At 34.4% G+C, this 24,571-nt stretch overlaps 2 protein-coding genes across 3 annotated transcripts in view; both read right to left on the bottom strand.

Annotated features, from left to right (window-relative positions):
• Window positions 1-24,571, bottom strand: part of Zip71B (Zinc/iron regulated transporter-related protein 71B) — a 96,236-nt gene that overhangs the window by 68,349 nt on the left and 3,316 nt on the right. Inside the window, exon 1 of one of the 2 annotated variants that reach the window (XM_067787009.1) lies at window positions 1,094-2,065. The exons of the other annotated variant lie outside the window; for it this stretch is intronic. Within the exon in view, the coding sequence (XP_067643110.1) occupies window positions 1,094-1,252 (159 nt within the window). The 5' untranslated portion in view covers window positions 1,253-2,065. Of the gene's footprint in view, window positions 1-1,093; window positions 2,066-24,571 lie in introns of those variants that run through there. 2 annotated transcript variants of the gene reach the window in all.
• mnd (minidiscs) overlaps window positions 11,772-24,571 on the bottom strand; it is a 49,783-nt gene continuing 36,983 nt past the window's right edge. The window contains exons 4-6 of the mRNA XM_067787012.1: window positions 17,682-17,900; window positions 16,981-17,576; window positions 11,772-16,915 (exon numbers count right to left, since the gene is read on the bottom strand). Of these exons, the coding sequence (XP_067643113.1) occupies window positions 16,529-16,915; window positions 16,981-17,576; window positions 17,682-17,900 (1,202 nt within the window). The 3' untranslated portion in view covers window positions 11,772-16,528. The remainder of the gene's footprint in view (window positions 16,916-16,980; window positions 17,577-17,681; window positions 17,901-24,571) is intronic.

Below are 24,571 nucleotides of genomic sequence, written 5' to 3' on the forward strand. Positions count from 1 at the left end.
AGTCGGAGGTCGAAACGTGTCTTTTGATACCAACTTTGAAATTTTTTGTTAAAAATTAGGTGATGAACCGTCTTCTAAAACGTAACATTTTCTCAAAACAACTGCAAAATTGTATGAGACAACTGCTAGTTATCAGTTGTAAGATTTTGACGTCTTTGACAACTACACCAACACAAGGTCGTAAACAGTAATGCCACAAAAAGTTGTTAGACTAGACAACTCAATCGACATTTTTTTGACAGGTTGAGTTGTAATCTGTAATACCAAATTGCGAAATTTCAACTCAACCAGAGTTGAGTTGTAAACGGTAACAGGGGCATAAATCTTGGTTTCAGAAACAATTTTTTTTATTACTTTTCATTTCTTAAAACAATTTAAAAATTTTTAAATTTTTCAAAAGTTTTCCTTCGAAAGCAGGATTTTGAAATTTTGCAAATACATTTTTAATATGTTGGCTTTACTTTTTGAAAGGCTATGAAAGATTAGGTTTAACCGAAGAATTTAGTTTTAAAAACAATACGATTTTCTTAAATAACTAAAGAACAAGAAACAAAAAAAAAAATAATAAAATAAAATAAATCACCTTTTAAAATAATTTGCAAATATTTTATAAATTTTGTTTTTAAAACTTTTTCAAAATTGTATTAAATTTTTTAAATTAAAAAATAAAATATTTACAAAAATATATCTGTAAGCAAATTTGTTTGTTTTCCGGTTTGCCACATCCTCATTTTTCCCATTTCCATTTAGTAAAAATTTATTGAAAATTGTTCATTGTTTTTTTTTAATTTAGAACTTTTTCTAAACGATTTTTAAAGTTTTTTGGCCTTTAAAAACACATAACATGTTTTAAGTTTTTAGTATAAAAGTTAAATTAATTTATTAAATATACTTAAAACATTTTTCAAATTTTTTAAAATTTCGTTTTCAAAAATGTTTTAAACTTTTTTTTTCATATTTAAAAATAAAAAATATTAAAACTCTATTAATTCAAAAAAAAACTTGCTTACATTTCATTGCGCCACACCCTAATGTTTTCCAAATCACACAAAAATACATTTTTCAGGAAAAAATATATTTCAGCACCACTCACCTCAAATGATATTGTTCCACCAGTACCATATTTTTGGAATAAATGTGCCAAATAACGATTGTACTCAGTAGCTGCATTGACGTGTTGGGTTTGGCAGCAAAGCGAAAAAACAACAAAAATCGCACAACACAAAAGTTGCGCATGCGTAAACGTAGCCATTATTGTAAGGTAAGACGAGACTTCGAAATGATTGCAAGTGTTATTTAGAAAGCGGCAAAATGTAAAAATACTACAATAATAACAACAATAATGCGTTTTTACAATATTGCTTACATATATTGGTACTTTACCAGAAAATTCACAATTTAATTGGGTAAACAAATTTAGCCACAATTTTTTTTTTGTTTTATACAAAATAATACATTTTCAACTGCGGTTTTAATTTATGTAAGTACTTTTGCAAGATTTCTCTTTATTGCATACACAAAATGCGGTTTGCAGGGATTCACATTTTTTTGTTTTGAAAATATATAAACTTGTTCACCTTATTTGTTTGAATAAAAATTTAGTTTTTTTTTGGTTAATTGCACAGCGTACTTTTTTGAAAAATCCCCTAAAACCTTGCACGTAATTTCAAATAAATGTGTTGCAATTAAATAAAATTTTTTTTTAATTTTCGTGACTGCGTTTTTGTCGATGTTGTTTGCCTTTCTCTTCTTACTTATTTCTTTTTTTCGACGCACTATTTAATGCTGCGCTTGATTGTTATTAATTTAAACGTTGGACGCTCGCACTTGATCGTACGCCAGTACGTTGTCACTGTCACTTATTTGTTGTTATTACTTGAAATCTTATTACATCTATTATTACGTTATTACTTTTCTCGAAATCGCTACACACTTCTTTAATAATTTCACACTTATTTTACGCGCTCGCTTATTTGATCCGTTTGATACCGTTGAATGGTTGACGGACTATTAAATGGTTGAGTCTACAAAGCAAGCTGTTTTAATTTAGTTACGAGTTTGTTTACTGATCAACGCCACTAACTCATACATACTAACATACCTACACAAAGACTAGCGTCTCTTGAACTAACGAGTTTTTGGAACGAGTTTTTATTTGCTTGTGGACGTAAGAGTCTGGTGCTTAGTTGATATGATAATGGTAGAGCGGGCAAAAACGGTAATGCCGGTAGTGTATGTAGCTTTTGCTTTTAATGTTGCAAAAAAGCTTAACAAAAATTTGCAGCTATATTTAAATCTTTAAAGTAGAAGCTTAATGAGAGAGTGAGAGCGAGAGAGAGCGAGTTACTTACATATATACATAACTGCGGCATACCAAGGCGTATGAGTAACTTTTTTATTTATTTGCAGAGCGAGAATGATAGAAATCGGTATCGAGATCATTGTAGAAGCTTTAGCATCCCGAAAGCCATTTTGAGGCTATACTGAAATTTCGTTCAATATAAAATTATCACTAATATGAATTTCCCTTTTTATTTACAAACCTACTTAGTAAGTTTACAAATCGTCTTACTGGTTTACCCTGCATGCGTGAGTTCATTCTTAAGTGGTTCCTATTACACCGTGTTATTGATTTTGAACATAAAATTTTTTTTCATATAACATTGTATAAGTTTGTACTCTATCGTTTTTTTTAAGCAAGTAAGGAAAGCTAAGTTCGGGTGTAATCGAACATTACATACTCAGCTGCAAAATTACAGCTTGCAAAACTTTTAACTTACCTTCTTTTAAAAATGGGCGGTGCAACGCCCATTGTCCAAAATTTTAATAATTTTCTATTCTGTGTCATAAGGTCAACCCAGCTATCAAGTTTCATCGCTTTATCGGTCTTTGGTAATTAATTATCGCAGTTTTTCGGTTTTTCGAAATTTTCGATATCGAAGAAGTGGGCGTGATTATAGTGCGATTTCGTTCATTTTAAATAGCGACCTGAGATGAGTGCCCAGTAACTTACATACCAAATTCCATTAAGATACCTCAAAATTTACTCAAGTTGTCGTGTTTACGGACAGACGGACGGACATGGCTAAATGAATTTCTTTTTTCGCCCAGATCATTTTGATATATAGAAGTCTATATCTATCTCGATTAGTTTATGCCGTTACGGGGTACCGTTATGCGAACAAAATTAATATGCCCTGTGAGCTCTGCTCAGCTGAGTATAAAAAAAGAAAGTAAGTCATCGAAGAAAAGGTTGTGTTATTCGTTGTGGTTGTGGTGTGAAAATTAGATTTTTGTATTCCCATAACTTTTTGACGCTTTCACTCTTATTTATAGCGCAAACAGTTTATTGCTTGCCCCATAAAAAAGCATGATCACTCAAAAATTGCCAATGATATCCTCCAACTGAAGTCCGAGGAATCTTGTAGTTTCAATGGGGTTGGACCAAAAAGACATTTGTAGGTGTTTCAAACGTTGGCTCCACATTTCAACTGAAAAGATGGTTGGTGTCACGTGGGGACACATAACATGCAGAAAGTTACCTATTACAGTATCCAGATCGAAGTTGTGCCAAAGTGACGCGCGTCTCTTTGGGAAGTCTAATTTTCGCTACTGTGAGGTTCTGTAATTCGACACTGAGAACAGGCTATGTCAGATATTTATCGGCATACGACTTTGTCAACTCTTTGTGGAATAGGCTGAGGACCTGTTTATGCTCAATTGGCTCAAACGGCAGATTTATTGTGGTGGGATCTCTTCGTGGTGCGTGCGGATATGTACCCTTATATCACTGGGTGAAGTGGCTTTATAAATGCCAAGGTCTCTGATTATTTAACAGAAACTGTATATTCAGGACATAATTTCTGTCTTTTATGGGATATTGTGTAGATGATATTCTGGGGTCATAAGAAGACATCCTCAGGAAGTTATAAGCGCAATGTTTTGACATTTACGTCTAGGTCTAGAAATGTTGCTCGCACTCCACGACTTATTCCTGCCTCAAAAAACTAGTTGTAGGCCTTGGCATCAACTTCCATTACCAGAATGTGAGGGGCTTGAACACTAAATTAATAGATCTTTTTCTTAGCAGCCATGACCTTACTTATAAGGTACTGGAATTTACCGAAACCTGGCTAAAACCTCCTGCGCTCAACTTTGAAATTCTATGTAATAGATACGAAATTTTTAGAAAAGGTCGTCAAAGTAAAGTCGGTGGTGGCATCTTAATCGCCGTAGGTGCTAGCCTATCTGCTGAAGAAATTCTGATTCCTGAAGCTGACGAAATCGAATTTCTTTGCGTTCGTATCAAACTCTTATCTATGCATTTATACATTACTATTAGGTACCTTCCTCCGCAATCTTACCTACAGTTATACAACAAACACGCTTCGATTATAATGTCTGTGACTTCTTTGGCTACTTCTTCTGACTTGATTGTAGTTCTTTGTGATTTTAACTTACCGTGTGTAACGTGGAATATGATTGATGGTTGCTTGGTTCCCTGTTCTTCTCGAGAAATCTTTAACGAGTTCCTAAACAACCTTGCAGATAGTGGGCTTTTTCAGGTTAAGTGCTTGGACCTAATATATGTCAGTGATAATTCTAGATTCTCTTTAGTCCGAACTGACCCGTTGGTACTTCCTGAAGATGTATATCACCCTGCATTGGAGTTAATTGCTGAAACCTTTAGCCTTCCAAAACAACGTAACACCTATAATAATTTGTCTGCTGCTAGGTTTTTATTTAGGAAAACTGACTAATAATAGTTTGGCCCGATTATAGTGGAGATGTTGACGAGAGCGTTCATCATTTTACTAGTGCTTTACACCTCATATTCCGTGCTTGTATCCCCCAAACTAATAGCGTTAGAGTTTCAGTAAATAATGGTTGGTGCACCAAGGAACTAAACTGCTTAAAAAATCAGAAAACGCGTTGGTTTAAGAGATATAAAAAATCTGGACTTCCAAATGACTATAGCAGATATTCTATTCTACGTTATAAATATAATTCTTTGAACAAAAAGTGTTACAAAAACTACATTAATAAGATTAAGCTGCAACTTTCCTCTAATCCCAACTCGTTCTTCAATTTTGTTTGCCGATATGTTTGCTGATTTCTTTAAATCAAACTACGCACAAAACTCCGTGCCCGTCCAACCGAATGTTCTTTTTAGCTCGCCACTGCTTTGCGGTACGAGCCCCTTCGATATCCTGTAACGACGTGTTTTTACACCTAGAAAACCTAAAAACTTCTTATGCTAGTGGTCCCGATAGCATTCCTTCTGTTGTTCTAAAAAGTTGCGCGGAATATTTGTATCGGCCCTTAACGAATATTTTTAATGCTTCTCTAAAGCAAGGTGTATTTCCCTGTTTTGGAAAGAGTCTTTTATTATACCACTGTACAAAAGTGACAGTAAATCATGTGTTGCAAACTATAGAGGCATTGCAAAACTTAGCGAAATACCTAAACTTTTCGAATCCATTATAACTAAACAACTAGCTCATTCAGTTTCTCCTATCATTAACCCAGCTCAGCATGGCTTCTGCAAAGGCAAGTCAACTGAGACGAACCTGTTGGAATTTACTACTCATGTCTCCAGAAACTTTAGAAATAACCTATATACCGATGTAATTTACACGGATTTCAGCAAAGCATTCGATAAGGTTTCCCACACTATTCTCACCTATAAACTTAATGGTTTAGGGTTTCCACCTCAACTTCTGAGTTGGATTTCCTCTTACTTAAAAGGAAGGAAACAAAAGGTGTTTTTTAAAAACAGCGAATCTCAATTCATTAGGGTTACTTCTGGCGTACCGCAAGGTAGTCACCTTGGTCCTTTGTTATTTTTGCTATTTATTAATGATCTTCCAAGCGCGTTAACTCATTCCAAGATTTTGATGTTTGGCGACGATGTAAAGCTTTTTAAACCTATACTCACTCCGGAAGACAGATTGCTACTTCAAGAAGATCTCGATAGTTTTGTCAAGTGCTGCAATATTAATGAATTGAGCCTCAACCTAAATAAATGTAAATTCATGAGTTTTGGTAGAAAATCATTTCAAGTGCACAATTACACGGTTGGTGACTACCGGCTGGAGCAAGTCACTAGATTTATTCACCTGGGTGTTACATTGGACCCGAAAGGAGTTCTTGCTTTTGTTAAACGATGGTCTAAGGAATTTAATGACCCCTACGTTACAAATTCTCTCTTTACTGCTTTAGTGAGACCTATATTGGGGTATGCATCAATCGTTTGGAACCCGCTGTATCAAATCTATCGTGACAAGCTTGAATCGGTTCAAAAACAATTCCTCTTTTTTGCTTTGAGTCATTTCCCTCTTACAACAGTCGGTTAAAGCTTATAAACCTCCCTTCTCTCGAGAGTCGCACGGAAATGCTTGGTGTGTTGTTTATGGTGAAATTATTGAGTGGAACGGTGAATAGACCGTTTTTACTTAGCGAGATCAAATTTAATGTTCCCATGAGGCTATCAAGGCATTTCCATCCGCTTTTTTTGAGCACATGTAGGTCGAATTTCGAAATGCACGAAGCTCTTCGTTGTTTGTGCCTGGATTTTAACAAGCATTATAGTATTTTTGATACGTCGGACTCGCTTTTCAAAATAAAGAGGTGTATTTTATTTTAGTTAAATTAGTATATATGTATACATATTTCAAATAACTAACTATAACTTACTGTTACTCCATTTTATGTATATATAATATAGCAGCTCTTTCTGAGCGGTTCGCTTCAGCTTCCTTCTGATCACCTTTCGTTAGTCCCCTACTGGGCAATCAGCTCCTTTCTGAGCAATTCGCGACAGCTCCCTTCTGAGCACCTTCGTCTGCCCCTTACTGGGCATACGTATACAAAACTCATACCCTCTTGTAAAGTTAAGTTATTTATTTAAATTATCGCGCATATAATTATACATGTCTCCTCTTAATATCAAATATGTAACTATAACTCTTAAGATCGTTTACTTAATGTTTTACACTGCACATTCGTTTTGTATAAGACATACTATTTGTAAATGTACTGATAATTAGTCTGTTTAAATTGCTCAATTTGTAGACTATTAAATAAATAAATAAATAAAGTGTTTCTGCTAAGCTCGGCGATCATTTTGCAGACGTGTTGCACACCAGCACCTGGCCAATTGCTTAACTAATAGCTTTGAGTGTGCTTGCGAGTGTTTTTGGGTATCGGACAGTCTGTACCGTTATTCCATCGACGTGGATGTCCAATATTGCGGACATTTGGCATGCTTACAACGTAAATTCGTCGCCGAAGACTCTTAGTTGGTGATAGTGCCAAGTTATGCGAGGCGAAAGACTATGGGGATAGTTGCTGATTTTGTAGCACAACTCAGCTCATGAATGGAAGAGCTAGACCATTGTCGTGCGGTTATCGGCATAGGAAACAATGGTACCACCTTCAGGAAATCAGTCTGCGGTACCCCTTGTTTAGCTCTTTTTGGTTTAGATGTCACCTTCCTGAACTGGAGCGATGCCTGCCGACCATCTCAAACTGTTTGTGGTTCAGTCTTTCAGAAACATGCCCTGATTGATTATGTCAAAAAGAGATAAGTTGAAGTCATGCGCCATGTAACTGAATCTCTTATTTCCAAGTTTTCTAAAATCGGTATGACAATCTCGGTATAGTTTTTAGGACTTTTCTCGAATTTCTGGCGGTTCTCTGATATGATGATCGCCAGAGTCTTGGTGTCGCACAAGATCACACTCTTTGGAATAAAACGGGTCGACGCGGATTCAATGACCCTGCAGAAATCACTTTCCTCTTGACGGACATCAGTCGGGATTGGGAGGGCAGCAAAAAGAGACTGTTTGTATATGCTATATAGTCAACCCAAATGAGATAAAATCACTTGGTCGTTCCAGCAAGAGGAGTATGGGTAGACGACTAAATGCTTGTGTTAGCATCGGCTGCGGGTTAACGCAGTTGCCAAGATCTACGTGGACGATCGAAAAGTCTAGCGAGCTATGACAATTTCCCGTCACATGTGTGCACCCTTTCGCCGTGCCTAACGTCATTTCGTCTGTTATTTCCACCAACATTTCCCCTCTGCTTTGCTTTTCACCCTGTGAATAAGTCCCACCAAGCCTGACAAAATGAAAACTGCTGCGGCTGGAATTTTCTTCCGGTAACAAACATTACAGTGATGTGGTAGAAATCGAGGGATAGAACCATCGATGTAAACGCCCTGCACCGAATGCGAAGTAGCGCAGAACTGCCGTATTAAGAGCCTGTGTTAAATCTAATATAGTCCCCTCGCTGTGCTTTCAGCTGACACATTTAACATCCTGATATCTTAGAAAATGGGAATTACTGCCTTTGCAGATCTCATGAATGCATCCCTAATTGGTTAAGTCGCACGTGGTTCTGAAATAATCGCAGCCTCTATGCTTAGACTTCAGCCTTATTGGTACAAGTGAGGATGCGACTGTTTCGCTCTGTATCCGTTTTACAACAATTCGGAGGTAAACATTAAACGTATAATGCGAAACTGTAGCTTTGCCTGACTGTCTACCATTTTTCTACAGGGCGACTATCTTGGGCCTGTAGCTATAAGATTTTCATGGCCATGAGGCTTGTGTTCAAGCTGCCCTGAGGCATTCAATTTCGTCTGATCAAAATTGTGTTTAACGTTTTTAGCGCAATAGTGAGCAAGGTCCCACAGTCGGAAAATTCAGCCTCTTTACTATCACATCCTTTAATTAGGGAGACTGATTATGTTCGTCGTGGATCGAAAATCATCCATCTGTTAAACCGAGATACCTAACTTCTGATCAAAAAATGTGGGTCCAAATTTGTAATCCCGGCAAGCATAGCTGGAGCGTCGACACATACCCATTACCGTGTGACAGTTCGCATAGCCTCTCAAGAACAGTTTGCCGAGGACACAAGCTGGATCCGACCACTGACTATTTCTCATTTCAGCTCTCACACCTACTCAGTTAAGACCTGCGCTGATTTATAATAAGTAGGCTACTGAAGAGCAAAGTTCTCTCCCGACAAACAAAACCCGGGCTCTATAAATTTCTCGTCCTAGCAATTGTACGAGCTTTACACAAACAAAGGCTTAGATGACTGAATAACAACTCAGCGGCTGCGTTGCTTAGGAAAATTGATGTATTTCTTGAATTCGAAAGAGTTGTACCAACACTAAGCTAGCATAATGAAGACCGCCTTGGTGGTACCTTGCTCCGTCTACCACAACGAAAGATCGTGGGTTTCCTTGCAGATGCCATTCGGAGTCATCGTAAAACATGTAGCTTCCGTCCCGTCAATTTGTGGAAAAAATTAAAAGGAGCTCAACGCAAATTGGAAGAGAAGTTCAGCCTAAAATCTCTTCGGAGGTTAGCACGCCTTGTATTTTTTATAGCATAATCAAAGAGAGAATGATGTTAGCTTGGTTTGGCTGAAGAACATTCCGAATAGAAGCTTTTTATTATGAAAAGTGTTTCTGCACATTCAAGGCTTGCATTGGGTATGTCTAGACTAAGAATAAATACTCGTAGCATTTAGTCAGTTTTAGTATATGCAGTGAAGTTTTGGAAATGTAATGTGCCTCGCTCGAGGTAGGCTGTGCTCGCTCCTCTTCAATAAGTGGTAGTTTGAGTCAATTGCGACAATTACCATAACAGATTTCGGAAGCTCAACAAATAAAGTTTCAGCCGCCAAAGCGGCGGTTCAAATCCTTTTTTTTCTGTTACCGGAGCTTAGATATTTACGCGTGGGTATGTTTTTTTATTCGTCTTGGTGGCGACTGCGTTTCAAGCAGGGATGCGCATTAACGTTAATCAAAAAAATTCCACCGTTTCCGTTGAAACACTTCGAAATATTATCGATAAAGAAATTATCAAGATAAATTGTATCCCGTTTTTAACCGAAACGAAAAGCTTTCGTTAACGTTAAAAACGTTAACAAAAACGTGATACTTTATGTTCGAATTGTGCTGGCAATGCTATAGCCATGGTGAAGCCGTAAGGTGGTAACAGCGAGCGGACATACACACACAAACTCCATGTAATTTGTTTGTATATTTCGTTGGTGGTAATGTCAAAAATACTCTGAGAAATGTTCGTACTGTCAAAATTCATGAGAAAAGTTGCAATCACCTTGGCTAATGCTTTCACCTTTAATGACTCCGCCATCAATCAGCTTTGCCAGCATAGTTTGAAATTAATAATCAACATAAACGATTTGATTTCGTTTTGATATGACAGAAAACGAAACAAAATCATTTCGTTAATTTGACGTTCTTAACGTTAATAAACGAAACGAAATAACTTTGTTTCGTTTATTAACGTTAATTATCGTAACGAAATGATATCGGTTCGATGGTTAAGCATGCCTGGTTTTAAGCAAGTGTCTCTCCTGGTGACACATTCCACAGCGATGGGAGCGGTGCTATAAAAGACCTATTGCATAGCTATGGCGTAGTATATAGGCAACACTTTTCCCCTACTACAATTGCGGTTGTATGATCGGAATGACGAGAAGATTAGACTTAGTGGTAATCTAATGGCTCGGAAATCCATCTTCATTAAGGACTATAAACGATGCTGCTCCTTTGCAGTTTCTTTCATTTAAGAATTTTTCTCGGTGCAGGGCACCGGAATATAATTTTTTGGATTCTGTACAGTGATCAACAACGACTTGACTTCCTAAAGCGGAAAGTTGAATCAGAAAAGCAAAGGTTATTGATTGAACTTTCTCTCCTACAGCAATTTCATACATGAAGTAAATTAAACAATTAAACTAGCTTTCTCAATAAAGCTCACTAAATTAAGAATACTTTGAGAACCAAAAAAAGTTACAACTCATTTTGCTGTTACTAAATCAATTTGCATCAACTGTTTTTTAAAATAAACAAAATTGTCGGTAGTTTTTATTATATTAATAATATTTTAACAAATTTCTTGTAATATTAATCATAGCCTACAAAAATATCGTAATATTGTAAATATACCAATATCTATTTATAATTGCATTGCAAAATTATTATTAATAAAATGATAAATTACTTCTTTTTCTCGTTTTATGTATAATTAAAAAAAAATAAATAAATGTAAGGCGCGATAACCTCCGAAGAGATCTAAGGCCGAGCTTCTCTTCCAATTCGCGTCGTGCTCCTCTTGATTTTTCCCTACAAATTGGCCGGACGGGACCTACATGTTTTATGCCGACTCCGAACGGCATCTGCAAGGCAGATGAGTTTTCACTGAGAGCTTTTCATGGCAGAAATACAATCGGAGCGCTTGCCAGACACTGCCGAGGGGCGACCCCGCTTAGAAAAATTTTCTTCTAATTGAAAAATCTTGTTTCTAAAATTTTGATGTTGCTTTGCCCGGGAGTTGAACCCAGGGCATACGGTGTGATATAATTACTGAATTATATAATGTATAATTAACAAGTTATTTTTTCAAAAATTTTATTTTCTTTTTTAATTTATTACTAAGATAATTTTTTTTTTCAACAAAATAATCGTCTCATAATGCCCGAACGTGTAACCTATACTTTTATTATAACAATACAATTGTTTGTCTTTTTTCAATAATTCCGTTTCAACTAAAAATAATTGTTCCCTTATGTTACTAAATGTCAATGGCGCATTCCACGACAATTATTCAAACAGATAGATTTTGCATACACAATTTCGTTGTTATGTACGCATGCTTTTGGACTTCTCAATAAAGTTTTTAAGATTGTTTTAAATTTTTTTCAAGTCAATGCAGAGATAAGAATTTTTAAAAATTTTAGTATATTTTTATTTATTTTTTTCTTAATTTTAAATTAAGCACAAATTCGCTTCCATTTAACCAATTTAATATGAATTTTTCTTGCGAGCGACGATTTTTTTTAATTTTAAACACTTGAAATGCAGTTTTTCTTCACATTTTTTTAAATTATAAAATTATTTAAAATTTTTTGTGTTAAAAAATAGTCTGATTGTTTTCAATGTGCTGTTTATTGATGAATAAGCGACCGCGCTTAAAATTAGTGTTTTCCGGAGAATAAAAATATTTTTTTAAATTATAACATAAGTCGATAAAATTCTAAGATATTATTTGTATCCTAACAGTTGCATAAAAATGTATAAAAAAATACAGAAAATTCAAAACTTGCTCAAGGCTCGCAAAATTTTTTAAACAAGTTATATTTACAGATTTTTTTTAGTTTAAATCGTGAAATTAAAAATAAAAAAAGGAACAAAATAAAAAAAATAGAACAAAAAAATAAAAAAATTAGTGAAATTTTTTTTTCGAAGATGTATGTGTATTTTGGTGGTCTTTATAGAGGTGCACAATATTTTATTTATTTTTTTTTGTCAGTGCGCCATATCAATTGGTTCTCTATCCCGAGAAACTGTTACAGAATTTTTCTCAATTTGTTTGAAAAGTATTTAGAGTTCGCTACCGAGAATTGAATTTTGTATGACGCATGTAACTTTTACGCGCCGCATACATTAAAAATTTAATTTCCGTTTTTTTCCTGTTTTATCATTATATTATTACAACGATTTTTCTAAAAGTTTGACCTTCGGTAGCAACCTCTAAGAACCTTACGAAAAAAAATATACGCCATCAGTAATTTTGAGTAAATAATGATTTGACGTGGTGTACTGTTAATTTTGCTTTGGAAATATACCGGTTTTGGCACTGTGCCATCTTCAGTGTAATTTTTCGTTCGTTTTTTTCGCTTAGATTCTTTGAAGTCAGTGTCACAATTATCCAAATTAGTGGCGCCGATTGGGTTAAAACTAAGTTGTGTGCAAGAAGTTTCACTTCGAATTCATAAAGGTGAGATAAACTCGCCTGCTGAGTGGAATATCGGCTGTCAGTGCGAAAACACTATCTCAGAATATTTTTACAAAACTTCATATCTCAGTTTTTTCCATAACGTAATATAAATATACGAAATTTATGCTCAGAGGTCTTTGGAACAATCTTTGATATAGGGTGTTCCTCAAACAAAACCTCAGATAAGGCGTTCTTCAAAGAAATTCTTAAAAGGCTTGTTTTCCAAAAGTTTTTTGATATAAGGCGTTTTCGAAACGACAGCCGAGACGGGTGCTTTTTTTTTTTAATATTCTACTTAGATCAAACCGGCAATTGCATAGAAGAACTTCAGTACAACCTTTTTTTTGTAACTAATTTTAATTGGCAACTTATTACATAAAAATATTAAATTATCAGATTACGAACTCGAATTTTCAATTCATTTAGTTATTTGAACAAATGCGGTATCATATATCTGTTAAATATAATCAAATAATTAGTTAGTCTAATTTGTAAATTAATCAATTTACATATCGCCATGAATTATGAATAATAATATATTATAAATAATTAATTCATGTTTACATTTTTCAGATTATTTGTTTACATATACCCCAATCTTTCCCAGCTAACTCATTTACCTTCTGCTCTAAGTTGAACAAAATCGATTAATCAATTTTACAACGCAACAATTTACAACTAGTCATGCTTAGTTAAATAAATTTTACAAACGGGAAAATCATTCTTGATTATTGCAAACCAAGATTGGTTGCTCCAATTTTGAAATATTAACTGATTAACGAAATAAATGAGTAACTAAATAATTAACGTTAACGTAATCCATTGCTTTTCTTTTTTCAATATTATTTTCTTCCAATCGTTCCAAGTGACTCAGCTTGAAATCTATTAATTTTAATGATTAATAATTATTTTAGCGTAGAGTAAAAATTATTTACTGATTAATTAAAAAAAGTCAAAAATCATTATAATTGTTTGCAAGTAATCAAAAAATAATCAGTAAATAAAAAATTATAATAACTAGAGCGATTGGAGGAAATAAGAAACCCTTCTTTTTTTAATTATTTTTGATATAAATATGTGGTTAATGCAATATTAAAATCTAATTTATATAAAAGATTGAAAAAATTCTTGGTTAAACTATTTAAAGATTAACTATTCCAATTTATTCGCCGTCATGAGAGTCACAGTTCGAGATTACAAAAAATATGATGAATTACTAGAGCTATTAAACATAAAATTCATCTAAGTAAATTTTTGTGATTAATTGGCATGACGGTGAATTACGTTAGTCCCAATTCATTTAAATTGCATTAGAGCTTAGCAGAGATTTTAAGTTGAAATTCAATAAAAAAATATTGACAAACAAGTTATTGGAACTATTTAATGACTAATGAAAAATAAAAATATTAATGCAATGATTCAATTACGTTTCAATTAATCTGATTTATTTATCGAATTTGCATTCATGTTAGTCAGATTTTGAGACTAAGAACATGACTTATTTAAAATTGAAAAAAAAGTACGTGAAACTATTTAATGATTAATAAAAAATGTGAAAAGGATATTTTTTTGACTCGATTATTTTTAAATTAAGTTGATTTATTTATCGAATCTGTCTGCTTGCCAGTAAGAGTTTGAAACTAAAGACATGATTGGTCAATTATTCGAACGCTTAATTCAAATTTACGTTAGTCCAGGTTTGACATTAATTTGCATGACTATTTATAAATTATTCTGGTTTTTTTATTGAATCTGTCTTCATACTAGCCAGAATTTGAGACTAAAATGAAGATTGGTCAACTTGATGATCGATTAATTCAAATTTAGTAATTTTTTGTCATTAATTCGCATGAAATTTAATTTTGCGTTATTCCTCTGTTACAAATTTTATCTTTTATTTAGAAATAAATACTCAATTGAAGTTAAAATTAAAACAAAATTGTAACTAAATATAAAGAGCATTAATTGTATTAATTTAACTAACTTTTAAATAATCCGATTTCTTAATGACTTCAATTTCATGCGAGTTTAAGTTCGAAACTAAAATGGTCATTAATTAATTACTAGATCGATTAATTCAAATAAAAAATTTTGTGATTAATTAGCATGATTGAAATTTAATGTTATTCCAGATAAGTTAATGTTAGAAATTTCATCTCAGGTCAAATTACCTTAAAAAGAATTTAAACATTATATAAAATTAGCAAAACAAAAAAAAAAAAAAAATAAATAAATAAAATGTTTGCGTTTAATAACTAATTAAAAATGTTTAAAGTATATTAATTGCATTAGTTCAGCTATTAACTAATCTGATTAAGTTCAACTAGCTATGAACTAATTCAATTTATTTAACAATTTTTTCTTCATGCGAGTTAAAGTTTGTGACTTAAATGTTTATTGATTAGTTACATGGTCGATTAATTAACATTTCATGTTAATCAACTTTTTTGATTAAATACAATGAATTAATTAAATTAGTAAACTTTTTTGATTAATCACTATGACTTAACTAAAATCGTTACTGATTGTATATTTAAAAAAAGTCATCTATGCTCACCTACATACGATCTTAACGAATAGCTTTTTGACTATATAGAGCGACGAGATATATTTCAATCTATTTTTGTATTTCATTATATGTGACCCGGTCTATAAAAAGGTGGCTTATGACTCAGAAAAGAAATTGCGAGAAATAGCTGTTCACAGCTGTTTTTTTTTTTTGAGTCATAAGCCACCTTTTCATAGACCGGGTTACATATAATATTCTATATGTAGGGTACTTTAATTGTATTAGTTTTAATGTTTTAACTTTAATACAACTCAAGTTCTGTTTTTACTTTGAATTGTTTTAACTTGATAAGTAAGTTATTTAAATATTTATTTTCAATCTTAAAATTCTTAAATTTTCATTAATAAAAAAGAGTTAGTTTGTGATAGAAATAATTTCAAAAATTTTTTTAATTTATTGGATAATCATAACATTTAAATAAGTATTGGTGGAACAGATTCACAGCTCCTGGCAGGACCGCCACATGTTATGATTATCCAGTAAATAAATTTATAAATTAAACAATTCAAAGTAAAAACAGAAGTTGAGTGGTATTAAAGTTAAAACATTAAAACTAATACAAATAAAGTATCTTACATATAGTTTATTTATATATATTACTTTTTTTTTCTCTTACAAATTATAGAGGTATTTTTATTTGATTGTCTTTACAATTAAAAAACAGTTTAACAGAGCACGTCACAGTGCTCCTGAAAGAACGATGGGTTGTTAAAAAATGGCACCGAAGACTGACAACTCCACTTGTTTTGAGGTATTTTCCTGGTCATAATTCTGTTTGAATGAATATCCTAGTTGATTATTTTTGCGTACTTTTTTACATTTTTATTTTAAACCATATAAAGCGTATGCGGAAAATGCTCATATTTTCGAAGAAGTATCAGCTGGGATTTAGAACCCGCAAGAAGTGGCCTTGTCGGTTACAGTTTTAGCCACTTATCGTTTGTTCAGGAACACTTTGATCTTTTTATTCAACGATGTTCGTACTCTTTTATAGAAATATTCTTTAAATAGAGCCGGGGACTAGTAACCGTTCTCATTGCCGAATCTGTGGCCGATTGATCGAGCCAACGTGATTAGAATGACACTGAGGACTATTCCATACATTTTAAGTTAACAGAATGGTTTTTTAAAACTAATCGAACTTCTCTTGATTTGGCATACAAATAAAAAACTTCGAACACCAAAGATTAAATGATTGTGATAGATTCCTTAACCATTCAACTGGTCGATGTATCGTCAAATAGTAGACTGGAATGCCGGAGATTATAATCGCTGTACCTATACCAACTTCAATGGGTGATTGGAAGACAGATGAGATCACAAGGAAGAGACATGTTATCAAAAAAATAATAGGCAAAGCGAGGCTAACGCGTATGGGGCGCTCTGTCTTCGGTTGCGTATGACGCAACCATAGAAGGCCGGATACGGAGAGTGTCGTAAAGAGTGCTTCTACATAGCTGACATAATTAATAAGCGTATATACGTCTTTGATGAAAAGCAAAATCAATGTAATTACGCACTGTTAAAGAGATTGGAGGATAGATAAGTTGAGAAATTTATTCAATTTATGTTAAGTTCACTCACCAAAAATATTAACGATGGCACTGGCGTCAAACAGTGCACATTAATGAGCGAAATCGCCGCTGGCAAATGACCATTACGTGCCCCAACGAAGAATAGACGCGAAGAAGCAAATATGGAACCATTCAACGAACCGAATGTAGAGCAAGCGACAAAGAATGGCATAAGCCAAGACATAAACCCAAGCATTTTATCACCAAAGGTTACAGCTACCGCATCCGATGATAGAATTTCTTCTGGTGTAAGCACCGTAAAGTATGCAACATTTGTAATGACATAAATCAATGTCACTACTGGCATTGAAATGCAAATGGCACGTGGTAAATTTCTATAAGGATCCTTTAGTTCCTCTGTAACAAAATTTAAATAATTCCAACCAGCATACGAAAAGAGACCATTGTAGAAAGCAAGCGCTATAAGACCAGGTGCAGTAAATGTGCCACGCATTGGTTCATTCCAGTGATCGGTGTGTCCAGCGCAAAGATACCAAATGCCGACGGCGACAATAACAAGTAGTGCAAATATTTTGGTGCCAGTAAAGACGTCTGTTACGCGTGTAACCCAACGTACGTTGTAGCAATTGATGACAGTGAGAAGGCCTGTGTGAAAGAAAAAGTGGAATTAAAAAATGAAAGAAAAAAACTCTAAACCATTTGAGAATTACAAACTGATTCATAGAATTTTAAAATGCCATTGCAACTTACTTGTCAACGCTGCTGCCAATAGCTGTACCGCCTCTACGGGCGCATCACAGGATGGCCAAAAAGGTTGCAATAAATATTGTGCAAATGTGAGCGCAGTTATAGCATTGCCAGTGGGTATGATCACAAGCAGCGCTACCCAGAGATAGAGGAAGGCAGGTAATGGACCAAATGCTACGTTGATGTATGCATAATCGCCACCAGATTTAGGAATCATTGTGCCTGTGTAAAGGAAAAAGTACATTTTTCAAATGCGGTAGAAGAAAAAAATATTGTGGAGAGAGTATCGATCAAATACAGCGCGGAAAATGTTTTCATAAAAAGGTTAAGAGTGACACCTATAGTATATCAGTTGTTGATCTCCCGCGGTTAAGGGGTTTAGAGTATATCCGCGGTAAGGTACATATGTCAATCGTAAGAGACAACAAAAATCCATGAACCCGAAGTTTCATAGGGTTAAAATCCAAAACCACTTTGCTATAGGGACAAAGGCTTTGACAGGAGTAGGGAGCCCACTACCAACAATCTACACTCATATCCTCTTTGGAACTAATGTGATTTCTTCCAGGCTGAAGTTTACACTCTAGTAGCGTATAGGATACTTCAGTTGGCTCATCCTTGTTCACAGACAATCTAACATTAAGACATTAGAATGGAGAATGATACAGTTGGAGATTGTGCCGAAGTGCTGAGCCATAAACGCAGATTTTAAATCGGAAGTGGAATACACCAAATTGTGAAATTGTACTAGCTAGTATTATTACTGGTTGAAGTATGCAGCTAAGGATTTGTAAAACTATCTCAATATCATGAGTTCGAGAAGACTTCGTCCCGAGACTGCTCCCTGTTTTTGTCCGAAAACTAGATAAGGTTTTAAGGCCGCTCGCAGCCGAAGTAGTGTGGTGCACCGCCTACAATTCCGAGGGACCTGGGTTCAGCTCCGGGGAAAAGTAATATTAAAGATTGATAAACTAGTTTTTTTCAATTAGAAACAAGTTTTTATACTCGCGGTTGCCCCTCGGAAGTGATTTGGCAAAAACTTCCAGTGTATTTCTGCCATGAAAATCTTTACAGTGAAAATTCATCTGCCTAGCAGATGCCGTTTCAAATCAGCATAAAAAATGTAGGTCCAGTCCCGCCAATTTTTAGGAAAAATTAAAAGGAGCACGGCGCAAATTGGAAGAAAAGCTTTGGCTAAATCTCCTCGGAGGTAAATCGCGGCAAGTATTAATTTTCAATGCCGCTTAATAAGCATGGAAACGACGGAGGTCGAAATTTTGTTGGAAGTTCTGCAAAACTAGATTTGCTCCTAAATTCAGGGGCTTGAAAACGTAGTTTTTATTGGGCTAAATTTTCTTTTAATACACCAAATAGTTAAGCGAAAGCTTAAGGTCTCAGGAAGGGATACACACATTTATCGATAGATCTCCAGCGAAAAGTTTAATACAATTAAAGAATTCCATGGCGTAGCGCGATCCTATTTCTTTTTATTACGGTGAGACGGTCTTGGAGCTAAAACCAAGGCCTACTCTCTACTGTAATCACAAAATAGACTGATAAAAAGATTAAGCTGATTCCAAAATTTTTCGATGGAGAACATATCTCATTGGAGTGCATTTTCTGAGTTTCAGGTTATCGAGTTTAAGTTCTAAGGCTTTAAATACATAAACGATTTTGCATTGTTTCTTTACTTTGTCGTTTTATTGCGCCAAAGGATAACTATGGAACACTTCGCTACTGGCGCTACAAGGCCGGTAACTCAGAGTTATTTTTAAAATTTGTCAAAAGTGTATGGATAACTTAACGTTGTGCAAGTGGACCTGATGAAAATGCTGAAATCGTATGAAAAGTTGCAGTATAATCGAGCACCTAACCACCTCTATCAGCGCGGGGCGATGAAGTTAGTGGGCTCATGATGAACTTTGGAACTGAGGGAAAAGGATTTACTTATGTCTATTAGAAAAGCGTAGTTTGCTTGCACATCAATCATGATTCATGAACTTCGCCATGCAATACCAAATTTATGAATAATAAAAAAAAAAATAGTTGGCAACGCGTAAGATTTTCAAAGAGAGCGCTCAAATTGTGCATGAGCATTTATCAAGGTGAGTGAGTTTACTTTTTTGTGTCACTTTTGTTCAGGCATGCTTAACGAACGAAACGATATCATTTCGTTACGATAATTAACGTTAATAAACGAAACAAAGTCATTTCGTTTCGTTTATTAACGTTAAGAACGTCAAATTAACGAAATGATTTCGTTTCGTTTTCTGCCATATCAAAACGAAATCAAATCGTTTATGTTGATTATTAATTTCAAACTATGCTGGCAAAGCTGATTGATGGCGGAGTTATTAAAGGTGAAAGCATTAGCCAAGCTGATTGCAACTTTTCTCATGAATTTTGACAGTACGAACATTTCTCAGAGTATTTTTGACATTACCACCAACGAATTACACAAACAAATTACATGGACTTTGTGTGTGTATGTGCGCTCGTTGTTAGCACCTTGCGGCTTCACCATGGCTATAGCATTGCCAGCACAATTCAAACATAAAGTATCACGTTTTTGTTAACGTTTTTAACGTTAACGAAAGCTTTTCGTTTCGGTTAAAAACGAGATACAATTTACCTTGATAATTTCTTTATCGATAATATTTCGAAGTGTTTCAACGGAAACGGTGGGAATTTTTTGATAAACGATTAGCTTAACGTTAAGGTGCATCCCTGCATGAACATAACTGAGACAAGTACAGAGCGAAAGCATAAAAATAACGCAGAAAATTGAAAAAAGCCGGCTGGCTCTAATTTTGAAATTTACTTAACACTGTGTAACATGGCGAATGTTTTTGTTAGTGCATCTCTCGCCCAATGCTGCCCAATTTTTGAGTGCAAATAAATGATTTTACATTTAGGTTTTGGAATTGAGTTGGAACAGAGCATGACGGAACCATACAGGCGATAACCGGAAATCAGCTCATTGGTATTTTTTTATCTGATTTGACATTCCAATTTCCGGCACAGTACAATTTTGACATTAAACCATCGAATTATAAAAACAAAACACATGAAAATTATGTGTTTGTTCGCATATACATACATACATATGTAGCCCTGCCACTACCTTGAATTTTCCACTCGCCAGGGCGTCGAATACAAAGGCAAATTTTTTCTGGTAGTATGGGCCATGGCGGAACCATACAAGGTGGCAGCACGGTGACATAACTGCAAACATAAATAAAAGTTTCGTGCACTTTGTTGTTGTAAATCGGTGGACTAATGTTAAAATCATACTGCGCGGGAAGTTGAAGTGTCAAATCATATTAAAAAAGTACCAATCAGGTGATTTCCTGCAGTAACCTGTTACTGGTTCCGCTATGGTATGTGCGTAGAAAGAGAATGTTTGAGCATAGAATGTGTATAAATTCTATGCTCAAACATTCTCGTTCTACGCTATGGATATTTACTGCGAAAATTGATTGAATGCTTGTTTTGCTGAATCTCCGCCACAGCGCTCACGCGACATGTAGGTGAACATCGCATAGCTTTCTGATGTTCTACAAAATCATCGACGGCACCTCTGATTGACAATGAATCTGTAGTCAATTCTCAACCACCTCGTACATTTAACACACCCATCGCGCCCTATTTTATTTCATTATCGTTTAATGTTTTCTAAACTATTCTTCCAAAAGCCTCACAAGGTTCTCATTACATTTGAGTTATTTAAAGGTGGTGGATCTTCTCTGAGATAGTTAGAATATGCGTTATGAGGTATTAGTAAGCTAGCCTGCTCTAAATAAAGCGACAAAGGTGCTTAAGAACAGTATTTTCCCAATTTATAGATCAATCACAACGACACCAGCGAACCTCTGGTCATCATGTAAAGTTCATTGCATCTGTCCATAGACAGAAATTGGTCTTTCAACTCTGACTGCCACAGAGTAAACACTGATGTGTGCCCTTTAGAATACGAGTTGTTTTAGAGCTTTAGAAAATATTAAATGTTAGTTTTCAATCCTTGGCAGTTCTGTTTGAAATTTCTGATATAGCTTGTTATCTAAAAATGAAGCTCAACTCCTTAAATTAACGATCACTCTTAATTGTCACTAAATATAATGTAGCTTCATTCATTCCAAAAAAAAGGGGGGAGGTATTCACATATGCGAAAATAACAGCTACTTATTGCCGAGCTGTATTAAAAATTTCCAGAAAATACTAAAACAATACAAATATTTAGCAATAATTAACCTATTTGTTTTCGAATAATTCAGTAAACAAATTTTGTGTTTTCCTGTTCGAGCTAAAACAATTTGAACAAAATACTTTTATGATATACAAGCAAACGAAGTTTGTTAAACTAACAATTTTTTTTTGAATACTTTGCATGCTTATATCACGTGTGTCCCTATATTTTCTTCGAAGAAATGCTGAATCAATACAGTTTTGCTTTCGGTCAAATGAAACGTTTTTCGAGTTAAATTATTTTTTCTAATCAAATAAAACTTTTCTCAGATCAAACTAAACTACTTTCAAAGCAAATTAAAGTTTTTTCAAATCAAATTAAACTTTTTTCTTGCCGGATGAAACTTTTTTCAAGTCAAATGCAACTTTTTTCAAATCAATTTAAACTTTTTTGGAAAAACTTTGATTTGAATTGATTTTGTTTGAATAAATTGAAACTCGTGTGTTGTTGTAATTTTGTTTTACAGTGAGCAGAGCTCACAGAGTATATTAATTTTGTTTGCATAACGGTACCCCGTAACGACATAAACTAATAGAGATAGGTATAAGCTTCTATATATCAAAATGATCTGGTAGAAAAAAAAAATTCTTTTGGCCATGTCCGTCCGTCCGTCCGTAAACACGATAACTTCAGCAAATTTTTAGGTATCTGAATGAAATTTGGTATGTAAGTTCCTGGGCACTCATATCAGATCGCTATTTAAAATTAACGAAATCGGACTATAACCACACCCACTTTTCCGATATCGAAAATTTCGAAAAAGTGCGATAATTCATTACCAAAGACGGACAAAGCTATGCTACTTGGTAGGTGGGTTGACCTAATGACGCAGAATAGAAAATAAGCAAAGTTTGGGACAATGGGCGTGGCACCGCGCGCTTTTAAAAGAAGGTAATTTAAAAGTGTTGCAAGCTGTAATTTGGCAGCTAAGTATATACTGTTCGGTTACACCCGAACTTAACCTTCCTTGTTTGTCTTTAAAAAGTTTCATTTTAAATGAGAAAAGTTTAATTTTGATACGAAAAACGATGTATTTGATTTAAAGAAAGTTTAATTTGAGTTGAAAAAAAAAAAATCATTTCACTTTATATGGTTAGCGTATCTAATGGAAAGTCTAACTCAGCGTCTTTCTTCACTCTAAGTTGCTATTTGCGGCCTCAGTTGCAGTTTTCATGATCTTGACATATTTCTAGAACATTTATCTAAGTAAATGGTTAATTACAGATCTTTAGCGATAGAATAGATAAACATGATTCCGATCAGGTCTACGAGATAAAAATGAGCAAAGAGCTTGATCAAATCGAAGAGTTTGCATCAGAACACTAACTGTCACCTATCTGTCACTTGTCGACATTAAAACAGCAATAAAATAAATATAAACTTATTTAGTGCTGCCGATAAAATATGTTAAAGTTTGCCATCCTCAGGCAAATACGGGCAAAGGCTTACGGTGGCTTGGATTGCTAAAATTTTCTGTCATAATATTGTATAATGCTCTCTAAGGCTAGCGGTAAGAAGTCAAATGTCGTCCTACACTTTTTTACTGTTTGCATAGTTGCTTTACAGTCACCACCCGAAGTAGCGTATAGAGAACGTCTCTTTGCTTGGTGCCTCTTTAAATAAGTTTAAGGATATTATTTCTAGTTTAAAGTTGAGCTCCACCGAGCACATCTGGACCCTAGACTCGTTAAAGCAGAGCCGATAGCTAATAGAAGACTAAATCATTATTACCTCCATAGATAGTTCTTGCTTGTATAAGAATTGGGGACAAGCTTGCTTCAACCGTAAAATTTGCGAAGCGATACGAATTGGAAAAGTACTGGGTGAAAAAATTTAGATAAAACAAAAAAAAAAGTTTGTAGAAAAACAAAATATATGTCTATATACATATTTAGAGAAAAAAAGAAAAAAAACAAGATCTAAACCAGGAAATGGAGACGTGGCCTCTCCTACCGTCCAGCAGGTGATTACTTTTAAACACCTGTGCGATACACACTTTGGTGCGATAAACAAGCAGTAAATATCTTAAGTAAACACGCCTTCTAATATTTTTTTACCAAAACATTAGTAGCTTTCTATATATATGGCACGTATCAAGACAACAATGAAGTTGGTGGAAGAGGAAATAAAAGGGCATACACATTGTTAATAATGAAATGTTATTTGTATATCATAATTACGAATTATTTTCTGAGTGTTCACAAACATGTGTGCGTAGGCCTTGCCTCGTTGTTCGTTAATCAAAAACTATACCAATGCCACTAAGGTGATTTTACTCTTACCAACACAGCCACAGTTTCAATTTTGATAACCACTGATTTATAGTAATCATACTTTCGTTATAAAAATCATCTTAGAAAAGTGGGAGACCTCCTCAAAAGGCACGCGACTGGTGCTCTCTTCAGACTCAAGTAGCAACTCTTATCACAGAGCCCAAACAACGTGCCATTTTTATTTTGGCTGACGTAAATTATCAAAGGTTGAATGAAGAAAGTTGCGTCAGCCATTCTCAGGTATGCTTTTATGTTATTACTTATGTTCGTATTTAGTTGTGCGTACATACATACATATGTAGGTATTTTAATTAGACAGCGAACACTTAAGAAGATATAACGATAAAAATTTTTTTTTTTAAACTTCATTAAAC

This window comes from Eurosta solidaginis, chromosome 5, assembly GCF_040869045.1.
Source record: "Eurosta solidaginis isolate ZX-2024a chromosome 5, ASM4086904v1, whole genome shotgun sequence".
NCBI lineage: Eukaryota > Metazoa > Arthropoda > Insecta > Diptera > Tephritidae > Eurosta > Eurosta solidaginis.